The 12,749-nt window shown below is 39.3% G+C and overlaps 1 protein-coding gene across 5 annotated transcripts; it reads right to left on the minus strand.

Moving 5' to 3' along the window:
* Window positions 1-4: 4 nt before the first annotated feature.
* On the minus strand, window positions 5-12,448 carry u2surp (U2 snRNP-associated SURP domain containing). Of its 5 annotated transcripts, XM_074621642.1 has the most exons (26): window positions 12,316-12,442; window positions 10,446-10,544; window positions 10,018-10,132; window positions 9,749-9,873; window positions 9,574-9,644; window positions 9,329-9,417; window positions 9,133-9,168; window positions 8,942-9,024; window positions 7,961-8,126; window positions 7,654-7,865; window positions 7,215-7,258; window positions 4,583-4,687; window positions 4,423-4,489; window positions 4,152-4,315; window positions 3,847-4,009; window positions 3,666-3,745; window positions 3,473-3,560; window positions 3,226-3,363; window positions 2,245-2,434; window positions 2,035-2,115; window positions 1,862-1,913; window positions 1,611-1,758; window positions 1,379-1,489; window positions 1,153-1,280; window positions 874-1,059; window positions 5-532 (listed from the first exon to the last, which is right to left on the minus strand). In XM_074621642.1, the coding sequence occupies exons 1-26, from the start codon at window positions 12,424-12,426 to the stop codon at window positions 397-399; spliced, it is 2,988 nt and encodes a 995-aa protein (XP_074477743.1). In that variant the 5' UTR covers window positions 12,427-12,442; the 3' UTR covers window positions 5-396. The 5 variants fall into 5 exon arrangements, with proteins under 5 accessions (XP_074477743.1, XP_074477746.1, XP_074477745.1 ...); XM_074621645.1 differs by lacking the exon at window positions 7,215-7,258 and having other exon boundaries at window positions 12,316-12,448; XM_074621644.1 differs by lacking the exon at window positions 9,133-9,168.
* Between the last annotated feature and the right edge of the window lie 301 nt (window positions 12,449-12,749).

The raw sequence follows: 12,749 nt of genomic DNA on the forward strand, positions 1-12,749 counted from the left end.
ATTGTTTGATTTAAAAATGACGCTTGTTTATTAGGAATCCTTTTTAATGTGAACTACAAAAACAGAAAATGACAGCATGAATATGACTATTGTCATCACACTGTACGGGTGTGGTCTACCACATGGATGAATTCCATTGGGAGGTGATGGGGAATCAGGACACACAAGCACTTATTTTTTGTACAATATAAAACAGCAATGGCCCCATCCATTTGATACACCAGATGGTAACCCATGCAACACCCTCCACTCTTCATTGTCTATACATTAACATTTGGGCAGAGATCTTCAGCTACCAAATCATTCAGTCAATCTTTTATACAACACGGCGCAGAAAAGGGAAGAATGGGGAGGGGGGTGAATAGGCTGGTTTGGAGGTTTGAAGGGAGAAACGTGTCAGTGTTTGCTCTTCTTTGATTTTTTGTGAGACCGGTGAGGTGACCTTGATTTGGAGCGGGACTTCTTAGCTGACTTCTTGGGCGTCTTGGAACGCGATCTCCTGGATCGTTTGGGTGTGCGAGGTGAAGGAGATCTAGGGGGACAAACAGGACATTGGAATTGTGTCAACTCTCTAGGGGTGTCACAATTCAATTTCTGATTTAAACATTTTTTTCAGCACTGATGGCTATGCTATTGTTAGACTATGAAGTCTTGATCATTGGTTTTATGCCCTGACAACTGTCATTTACATTTTCAAATTCTTCTTCAAAAAGATTTTTTTGGGGGGAATGCTAGATGCAATAGATAGCACAGGTAGCTGACGGGGAGGAGAATGTCAGCTGAAATAGGCAGGCTTACACCCGCAGTGTACAGACTAACCAAAACCTGGCTCTAATGACAACATTAGAAGAAGCACTGGACAGATAGTCTTACCTTTTGGAGGACTTTTTGTTGCTGGATCGCGGGGAGTCTTTATGGGTGGTGCGGGAAGATGTGTCTTTAGAGTATGAGCGGTCGGAGCGTTCTGATCTTTCTGACCGCTCTGAACGGGGTGAGGATGACCGGCCTCGCCGGCTGCTAGTCCTCGTTGGGCTGGGTGAGCCGCTGTGACGCCGCTTCCTATAAACCGGAGAAGACAAATGTCTCAAACTACACCTTAACTGACCGATGAACCTGACACGATACCTACAGCATGCCAACTGGTTATCTCACCTCTCTTTCCTGGTCGGCGTGTCGTCCTTCTCTTTTTCCTTCTTCAAGTCTTTCAACCGTGCCTCAGCTTTCTCCTTCTCTTTCTTCTCCCTCTCTTTCTCCCGTTCAAGTTTCTCCTTTTCTTTTTCCTGCAATAAAGAAAGACAATAAATGACCCCACTTTTGAATTTCAATTCCTGTATTTGATGTCATCTATAGTCAAATCTGCAGAGACCACTTTCAATACCTTTTGTAGTAGTTTGTCCCTGTAGTGCTCCACCTGCTCCTGAATACTCTGCCCAGCCTTCTTGGGCCTTTTCCCAGACTCCAGCTCATCCTGGAACTTCATGACCTTAACCTGGGTGAACAATACAATAAAAGGAAAATGGTCAAAACAATGAGTTTTATTTGCATACAGAACCCCACAGATATCATGATATGCTGGTCATGTAGTACAGGAGATTTCTGATATAAAGTACCTCTATTTCTCTGAGCTTTGTGCGTTTCTCTTCGTTCATTTCAGACATCTTGGTCTTCAGATCGGAGTCATCTCTGATGGGGTTGGAGTAGCTCAGATTATCGTCTGAGCGAGGGCTCCTGTCTTCATAATCACTGTCCTCCTCATCCCTTCAGAGTTGGAAACATTTAATTTAGAAAAGGTTAAGGGTGCAGCGATGTATTTTAACAAACAGACCATTATACTCAAAATATAAGCACACACAAAACTCACTTTTTTGTTTCTTCCGGCTGCTCAAATATCTCCCATTTTGAAGTTGTCACAGCTAAGGAGCAAAGACAAGACAGCATAATTACAACTAAGAATGCACAAAACCAAACTGGTGACAGAATATCATTTATGTACCTATGTTAAAACTTAGATTGATGCCACCTAAAAGGTCTCACCTTGAGCTTCTAACTCTGCCTCGTCCACCGCTTCCCATTTCGAGGGTGCTACCTTGAAGGTTGCCTCCTTGGACGGATCCACTGTGAAAACCAGGAAAATAGCAGGAAATTGAGTCACTTTACAAGAGCAGCATACAGTAGAACATTTAGAACTGAGATCATTAACAACCACCTCATACAACTTCCTATGTTATTCTCTGCACAACTCACGAGGTATTCCATCTATGTCTTCTTCCATGGGCTTGATAGGAACGCCATCTAGGTCATCCAGGGGGGCTCCGTCAATAGGAGCCCCATCAATGGGCCCTGCGTCAATCGGCACCCCGTCCACGTCCTCCAGCAGAGAGCCATCTACATACTCCCCTATTGGAGCCCCATCAATGTCCTCTACTGGCTCAGGCTGGGCAGAGATGGCACAAAAAAAGGAAAAAGAAAAATCAAGTTTGGGCTTTAGTAACTTATGGGATAGGATTGGAAAACCAAGTAGGGCTGGGCGATCTGATCAGAATCTTCTATCACGATACAGGATACATGCTTCATTTCATATCTCGATAACGATGCATATCACAATATAGCATGTTTTCTGGTAATTCAATAAATAAATAGTATTTTCTCATTTAGAACTTTAGTGCAAAATGAACATAGTATCAAATTAAATTGTAGAGAAAAAAATTCTAAATATTTCCAGCTATACTCTGACTATGTTAACATGCATGCACACAAATATAGAGAAATCAGATTAAGACAATAGGTTGATCTACACTGGGGTATTCCCATAAGCAGGATTCTTGGATGTAGGCACGCAGGAGTTAGAACAATAAAGATGAATGAAGAAAATCCTGCCTGCTGCTGTTGGAAAACACTACCTGCTATTTATTTAACCAACATTCAGGTTCCAATTGGACCTTTACACAAAATGATCGTACATCTGGCAACGCCGATTTAAAGTGTGATGTAAAAACAAAACCGCAATCTTCAAATTATATTCCCTTATCAATTTTAGCTAGCATGTGCTTTCAATTTAGATTACAAAATTTGGTGTCAAGATATATGATTTCATCATGATATGATTCCATTGAAAGATGACAAATTATCATATTGAATAAAGGCCCAGCCCTAAAGCCAAGTTATTATAGTAGAATTTTGAGGATATCACAAGTAATATGGGCCAAGTATTGTTAGATCATTTACCTCCACAATGACGACAGGGATTTCCTTCTCTGCAGCGAGATTAACGAGACCAAGGAAGATGTTCTGAAGCTTGATGAGGAAGGGGTCTGGGTACACAGCCCAGTCCTCCCACGCTCGGAAACAAGCCATGACTCGTTGCTGCCACAAAGAAGAAGAAGAAAAGCAGACAGTGTTGAGTGACAAATAGTAGGTGACAAACTGACTTTGTACATTATTTGTGTTTAGTTTACTTGGCAGGATTTGGTACCTTAAAGTTCTCACTCTGAAGATGGCCCTGTGTCGTTTTGTATGTCGCGTTGAGGTCTGCGAATATCTGGCAGAGCTTTGTCTCAAAACTGTTGAGAAGAAGGTAAGAGCATTGATGTGAATTTGAAACAAAAGTAGGTGACTTGGGTATTCCAATCTTAATGTAATATAGTCCAAGAAGGCAAGTTACTCACTATTTTCTATAGTAAGACGCATTGGATACTTTGGCAGAAGAGTTGTACAGCACATCAGAAACTAGATATAACCGTGCAATCTGGAATGTAAAAGAGAAAATATGAATTATGTCTACCACAAAATGTAATATTCATGGCTGTTATTGACTTTTCCGAGCACAAGATCAGCGCTGTATCTTACCTTCTTGGGCAGAGGGGTTTTGAGGATGGAGAGAGACTCTGTGACACACTCCACAATCTCTTCAGCTGCTTCGGCATGGCTGAGACAAAACAACATGGCTTCTGCTATGTCTCCCCTCCTGGGAGTCATACCACGCAGCATCTCCTCTAGTTTGTCCCGCTCTCTGCAGAAATGAAGGGCATTTAAGCGTCTAACAGCAGTTTCACCAACAGCAGGGCATTTAAACACATTTGATGAATCATAAGATAATACCTTTTACAATTTTAACTGAATCTATGAAAAAGTTCACATGGAAATGTTCTTACTCTTCTTTCAAGCAGCCTTTCTTGCTTCCCTCCTCCTCTTCGTCCTCTTCCTCACCATCATCATAAGGACCATGGAGGTATGGGTTAAGAGGAGGCGGACGCCACAAGGAGCCGTTCTTAAACATCCTAAAGTCCTCTGTTTTCCATTTGACTGGTGCTTCACCCTGAGCAAGGAATCATTTACAGTTAATATCAAAACAGAAGCTGCTGGACGGTGACCAATGTGGGATGAACAACACTGAAACGTTGTGCTTGAACATAGAAATCATACCTGTAGTATGGTGTAGAGCTTCCACCGGTAGTACACATGTGCTGGGCTTTGGTTCTCAAATAGAAACCTGAAAGAAAAATCATAAAGATGAGCATACGCATCATAACTTTGCAAAAACAACTAAAACAATAAAAGGTAATCCATGTGCAGTTGCACTGACCTGTACATGGGATTGTTGATTTCTCTGTTCATGATCATGGCTTCAAACATTGGGCCTTCACGCACCACAAACTCGATCATTCGGTGGATGAGAGAGAGTAAATTCCTACAAGAAAAACACAGTTAAAGCAAACGGATTCAGACTGGCCTGACTCTTGACCACTACAAAGAGCCTGTCTGTAAAAGTTTAATTTCTGCTTGGTGGTTTGACACTCAGAACCGTTGTCTCCTAACAGACATGATGCATTATTGACAAAAACAAATGTTGCAGGGCATTAACTGCAGATGCCAAGTGCAGCAGGCTTTAACTGAATGGTGCACTGCCACGGTAATACTTGTTAATACTGTACCGGGCACAAGGGGTTACTTAAATGACAGCCAAAATAATATCTATTTATTAATAATTTACTGGGAGGGATGAAGTGAGACGTCAACTGTCAAAGAGTGTCAAGTAACCAGGCATAAATTAAATGTAACCTGAGCCTATGTATAACATCAATGCATAAATGCTGCCAAAAATCAAAACTTAAAATGACAACGGATGTTACAGTAAAACTTTCTGTGACGCTCACATCTATAACGCATTATTAACATACCGGTACTCAAACGCATTATAATCCCCTCAGAGCACTGTATAATTATAAGCACTCATAGATATTCACAATGCTTCATAACACATTATAAAGCATTTTATAAAGACTTATAAGGTCAAGTATCATACTTCATAACTGCTGGTCACTCACTGACATTTGTTTGCAAGGATCATAATATATTATAATTCCCATAGTTGTAATTATAACATTTTTATTGTTTATTGTTATAATGCATATTCTAAGGGATCACTTGCTTTAAGTAAAGTGAAAAAAATATTACTAATTCTATGCAAGAACACACAAAATCTTGTAAAATTCATTTTCACTTTACTTAAAGCAAATAATGACCACTTAGAGTAACTTATAAATCACATTATAATGTATTATAACAGTCATTGTAATGCATTACAACTATGGGAATTCTAACACACTTTGATCCTGTTAGTGAGTGACCATATTGTATTGCTATAAAGCATTAAGAATAACTATAAATGCTTATAACTGTAAATCTACAGTGCTATAAGCCGATTATAACGCATTATAAGTATGTTTATACTGCATTATAGACATGGGCATCATAGAAAGTGTTACCAAACTTTCATATTAAAGGGATAGTTTGGGTGTTTTGAAGTGGGGTTGTATGAGGTACTTATCCATAGTGAGCGTGTTACCTACAGTAGATGACAGTCGGCACACCCCCATGTTTGGATAAGCAGACAGGAGTACTACTGTAGGTAATACACTGACTATGGATAAGTACTTCATACAACCCCACTTCAAAACACCCAGACCATCCCTTTAATTAAGAGTTACTGTAAAAAACTGACAATTCAGGTAACCGTAGAATTTATTTTTAAATTGTGCATAATAAGTAAGTTCATCAATAAGTTTACGTCTGAATTCTTTAAGGCTACAGTGCAACAGGTTTTAATTACATTGCACTGCCTGGACCCTTTCTTTGAAATGTTTCTAGATTCAAATCTCAAAAAATGGGCTACAAATTTTAAGAAATGGGCAACAAGTAAAGCTGAAGAACTTGGGGAAAGTAGAAGCGAGACATTGACCAGACACTGTATCGGCTTAAAAGTCTGTAAATACAGTGCCTTTCAATTCCCACTCATCTCCTGACTAATGTGAAGTGAGGAAGAACCAAAGCAGTACAGGATTGTTGGCCTAAATAGGCTAAACATGTTATCTGCTGGTGGAGTTGGTAAAGACTGAATACAGTGCAAATGGCATCGCTTAAGTTCTTCTGTGACAATTTTGGGGAGATACATGGTGGAGGCTGCATACAATTAGCCTAAAGTGGCCAACAAGACAAAAGGATGTCTTTCAATTGACAACACAGATCACATTTACTTGTATTGGAGCCGATCGTACCAATGGCGGGGTAAAATTCAGTATACTTTCCCAATCCATCCCATGATGCCTTTCAGGTCCCTCGCTGCTGCAGACAGTTCAACTTGTGCTGCTCACCAAGGCCAATGTCAAAGGTCATATATAGACTTACTACTGGCAGGTTTGGATTTGTTGGCAGGGGCCAGATTTACTGAGCTCCCGATAGAGTGACAGAGGCCAAGGGGGTAGACGGTCTGCGTGAGCAATGGTCAGAGAGCAGGATCTCACAACTACAGATCTAGAATCAGCAGACTATGTATGCGGCAGAGTAACATGTCACTAGAGTTGAACAACAACACAGTTAAATGTTGATGTATGGAGGGAAACTGTGATGGACAAAAGCTTGATGTTCGGCTCTAGACGGCACATTAAATAAGCACTAGAATGATGTTTTTGCTACATATTTAAAAAAGAAACATGAGTGATGGTGGAGTGTGAAAGAGCAAGGGTACAAAACAAAACTTGTCAGTCAGTATTATTCTATCTACTAATGATGACATTGTACAATAGCCTCAAAACCATTGCTCACCCATACTGACCAGACCCCTGTAGCATGCAGTGATCAACTGATCAAACTTTAGCTTCATTATGGGATGTTTTTTTCTAAGTTTGTACACCAATTTAAAAAAGAAAAACATGTACCTTTCTGTTGGGATAACCACTTTGACTATGGCTTGCGACAGAGTCTGTATATGAAGTCACATCAGATAATAAACATAGAATGTGAGTATTGTTAAAAGGCAACAGGTGAAAAATATAAAAAATGCATTTTAAAGTGCAAATAGACAACAACTTTCCTTTTCTGCTGTCAGTTTTACTAAAGGCCAAACACCCCTGACACTGTATTCATTAACCATAAACACCTCTCTGTAACACTGAGCATTTTGAGCTAACATTTCACTATACCCACACTTTGATATACAGTGCAAAACTAGTTTAAATCAGCAAGATATAAGCTATCACATAAACTGGATTAAAACCTGCACTGACTGCTCATTATAAAGGCTAACATCTTACCAGCTGAATTAACAAAACACTGCCATAACCCATGAGAAAATCCTAGGCTGACATGCTAAGTTACCTTCTCAAACTCCTCCTTGTTTTTAGGTGGAGGAAGCAAGGGAGCACTGGGGTTCTTTAGCCTCTCCCGGGGCTGTGCATTGAAGGGTAGGCCGGAGGGAGGCGGTGGGAGTGTGTGCTCCATCATGGAAGGAGGGATGTAGATGGGGTGGGGTGGGATGGGCACACCTTTGCCCCATCCTAATTTCATCTCAAAGTTCATTATCATCTTTCCTGTAACAGGAGAAAAAAAATATATATTTAATTACACTGGCTGGAAAGAAAGTACGTAATTTATTTATTCAATATAAAGAAATACAGCTTTGTACCGTTTAGGTTCTTGAGCGCTCGCTCAGCATCCCTCCTGTTCATGAAAGCCACAAAGCCACAGTTCCTCTCCCGAGCCCTCTCTTCGTCTGTCCTCGGCCACATGATCTTCACACTGGCCAGCGGGCCATAACGTCCAAACTCTTGACACAGCATCTCCTCATTCATCTGAAAAATAGAAAAGATATGTAGTATTATTATCTATTATTTAGGTTATGTAAGATATGTAGTAACATTATCTATTATCTCTAACACCTGTGTTGGAGATAATAGTGATAAGTGATGCACTGTTGTTGAAAAGGTTGTAGTAATAAAACTGTTGCCATCTTGGTGCGGACTACGTAGCCTCCGTGTTATTTCATTACCTTCATAAAGTGAAGGCGCAACGTAACCATCAGCTACACAAGCTGAAACAAAAAGTTGTCTATATGTAGTCTGTTTAGCTTAGTTTGCAATGTATCTTAAAATTTGGCAAATTCTTGTAAACTTATCTACCGGCTGATGATTCACATTTAGCAGAGAGGATGAATGACTAATGCTGACTGATTCATCATTCTTTCTAAACTTCAAATCAGGAATATTATTTATTTTATTGGTATTTTAGATTGTTTCCAGTGAGATACTAATGAATTTATATGGTGACTTTGTTGTTGTAAACATTACTGTTACTGTTCTAGAAACAACATTTCACCTAGTTACATAGGCTGAGACAGGAAATATATAGCTAATATGTACACTTCAATATTTGTTTATTTATCGCAAGTCATATCGTCATTACAATATTGTACGATGTTATCGTACATCGCAGATTTTCCTCATATCGTGCAGGCCAAGTAAGCAACACATTTCAATTTAGTATTTAAAGTCTGCGTGTGGCAAAGCAACACGCTCAAATCAAGCGCTCCTGTTCACAGCAAAGTTACATCAGTCAGTGCTTTAGTGTCTCTCTTCTCCACTTCATAAAAGTTTGGATACAAACTCACCTGTGGATTGATGTTTCCGAGATACAGGTTAGTAGTGGATGGGTCTCCAACATCATGGGAACCTGGCGCACAGTCATCCAAAACTGCAGAAACAGAGTAGAGAGAAGAATGTCCTACTGCTGTACGAGAGGACACCATATTTTCTTAGCAAGATGAAGATATTCACAGCCACTTTATTAAGTCAAAATTACCACTGGACGGACGGTTTCTTCTTGAAGAACCATCCGCTAAAAGAAGCAGAAACGCAGTATAAATTTTGTTTCAGGGCAAAGTGGATGTGGGGTGGGAGGGTGGGGAGGTGGGTGTGTGGAGTTAAGCGTGCAGGACGGCGCCATTTCAGGCCAGGTTAGTATATGAGACACAGTGATGCAGCTTAAAGACACTTACATGAGCGTCTTCCGTCCGTGCCCGAGAGAGGTTCAAAACGACTAACACGTCCTTTCATCTTGTGTCTTTCATCTCGTTCCTCCTGTATTCTAGAGGAAACAGCATGAAGTACAATTACGAACAACCTATGGTCAAATTATTACAGAGGTCATACTTTCGGAGCCACACCACAACACCTGGGAATCACTAGTTTCCACTACACTAAACAATTAAAATGTCTAAAAGGTTTATGTGCTGAAACTTACTGTTTAAGTTCTTCTTTGAAGAGCTCCAAGTTGCTCTTCTTCTTTTCCTTATCAGTAGGTTTCTTCACAGGCTAAAATACACATGTGGAATTAATATCAGCACAGTCAAAAAACAAAGCATCATTAGCTACAGCAGTAACAAGAGAGAATACTTGTTGACGGTGATAGTACTTACATGTCTTTTGTCTAATGCTAAAAACTGAGGTGGGGTTTCCAAAGGCAAGAAGCTTTTTGATTGGTTGTCAAAACGTGACTTGGGCTTGTATAATTTTCCTTTCTTCTCATCAGCAGCTGCCTCCTCTGAAAGGTGAAAGAGTGTGTTTGTTCTGAATTTTACTACAATTACATTAGCATTTCACTTTATCAAGTTATGGATGGTGAATGCTTGTGCCAAACATGATGCAATTCACTTGGGAAACACAAAGTAAATAACAAATGTTGTACCTTTTGTTGCATTTGCAATACCGCCACGGACAAAGGCCTTGACTTTGCCCTCCCCCCCTCCTTCAAAAGCAGCAAGAAACTCCTCATAAATCTCTGCTGCTGCCCGCTCATCCTCCTGCAAACAGAAACCAGTGTCAAAGTAAATAAATATACATCCAACTTACAGAGAAGCATCTTTATACCAGGGGTTCTTCAAACACTTGATTTTAATGTGTTCTGTATGATATTATGCTATGTATTTATTTTGCATTTGTTTTATGTTGTGGCGGGTTAAACTTCAATGTATGTTTAAATGCTGCTGTCTCGGCCAGGTCTCTCTTGCAAAAGAGATTCTTAATCTCAATGAGAACTACCTGGTTAAATGAAGGTTAAATAAAATAAAAGATCATATAGACAATGTATTCTCTAAAAATGAAGCCAATACTTACTTTTTTCTTTATTTCATCTTGTTCCTTCTTGCTCAGGGTCCTCTTTGCCACTGCCATTTTGCCAATGCTGAAAGACTTCAGTTTGCTCTCAAGCAGCGCCTGTAGAGATGTAAACAAATAACATGGTTGGCTTTCAACAGGTATTACACAAAGTCAAAGTCAATAAAACTCTAAATTTAGGTGCATATAACATATCCAGACCAATCACACAGATTACTACTTCTCCAAGTAGTAGTCATAATTATTATTCAGATGATTGCTAAAGACAGCAATCATGTTGACAGGTAAGCGGGATCCATTATGGTAACAACACATGACACACACTACACTGTAAAGTGGTTTATGTCCACTTGTAGTTTGCGATTAAACCTTTGCTGGTTATTCTGTACGTTGCATTTACTGCGTTTGTAGAGATGTAAACAAAAACATGGTTGGCTTTCAACAGGTATTACACAACGTCAAGCAATAAAACTCTACATTTAAGTGCATATAACATATCCACCATCACACAGATCACTACTGCTCCAAGTAGTATTCATAATTATTAATCAGATGATTGCTAAAGACAGCAATCATGTTGACAGGTAGGTTAAGCGGGATCCATTACTGTAACAACACGAGACACACACTACTACACTGTAAGTTAGGTAGTTTGCAATCAAACCTTTGGCTCTCTATATGGTGGGCGAATGAGGAAAAAGTACCAAGCAATAATAGATTTTAACAGGTCAAAGATAAGCACAGTTCATAGTATAGTTGTGTAGGTATATAGAGCATATATTGAATACCCTTTTCCTGCCTTTTAGTAAGAGATGTTGTGAAATAGAGGGATTTAATATGACATTTGTGCTTTTCTGGTTATTTTGCACGTTGCATTTAATACATATTTATCTATTTAGTTGCATCCAGACATTAGGAAGTAGCTAAAACTGAGCAAAATCATCCAGGAGGTCTAAAAACAAGCTGGTAGAGATGTAAACATGGTTGCTTTTCAACAGGTATTACACAGTAAAACTCTAAATGTAGCTGCATATAACATATCCAGACCATCACACAGATTACTACTACTCCAAGTAGTACTCATTAGTATTATTCAATGATTGACTTTGTACTTTGCACTACTAAGTTTTATTACTGCCTTTTTACAAACATGTTTTGCACTATGGAACTGTGATGCTGGAAACTTGCTCGGGATCAATACAGTTACTATCTATCTATCTATAGCGTGACAGAAATCATGTTGACAGGTAGGAAGCGGGATCCATTACCTTAACAACACGCGACACACACTACTACACTGTAAAGTGGGTTGTGTCCACTTGTAGTTTGTAATCAAACCTTTAATGCTTATTCTGTACGTTGCATTTAATGCATATGTATCTATTTACTTGCATCCAGACATTAGGAAGTAGCTAAAACTGAGCAAAATGATCCAGAGGCCTAAAACAAGCTGGTGTCTGCTGCAGCGCCACCGACGGATGACTGCTGCAAGGAGCTAACATTAGCTCAATACTGTTAGGCCCCTGTTGCAAAATATTACATTTACTATTTATAAAATCAAACATGCATTAATTAAACTTTGTTCTTATGACTAGCTGTGTCTGTATCAGTCAGTTAGAAGTGCGAACACTTCATTTCTAGGTCAACTAACCCTGATTAAGTCTCATGTGGTTGCTAAGTAGCTTAGCTTAGCTACCAGTGTGGTCCATTAGCTTGTTAGCTTAGCATCGCTGCGCACACTCGTGACTCTACTCTCTTACGAGCTGTACACGTGCAACTAGTCCCGGTTGTTAAAGAGTAGTAGTATCTACATGGTTTTCGTGACAGCAGATGAGAGCTAGCTGCTGCAGGTACAGATGTTTAAGCTCACCTTCGCGCTGGCTTTCTGAGAGCCGCCGCCACCAGGCGCTCGCTCCGCCATCTTTTGTGTGACTAACATATATGAAATCGAGCGCCGATAAGAAGATAGAAGGCAAAACATGAAACTTCCAGGGCGATGCAATCGATCGCGGAGTCAGTGATGGTTAAACTTTATTTTCTCCTGTTACTCCTTTGGTGGTTATGTTAACATTAACAAAAAAGACGCATACACAGTTATAATTATATATGACCTTCGAATTAACTCAAAACATTTTTTTCTTTATTATTGTTATTATTTACTTATATATTTATTCATTTATTTATTTATTTATTTATCTATTTATCTATTTATCTATTTATTTATTTATCTATTTATGTATCTATTTATCTATTTATTTATTTATTTATTTATCTATTTATCTATTTATTTATCTATTTATCTAT

Source organism: Sebastes fasciatus, chromosome 21 (genome assembly GCF_043250625.1).
Source record: "Sebastes fasciatus isolate fSebFas1 chromosome 21, fSebFas1.pri, whole genome shotgun sequence".
Classification (NCBI taxonomy): Eukaryota; Metazoa; Chordata; class Actinopteri; order Perciformes; family Sebastidae; genus Sebastes; species Sebastes fasciatus.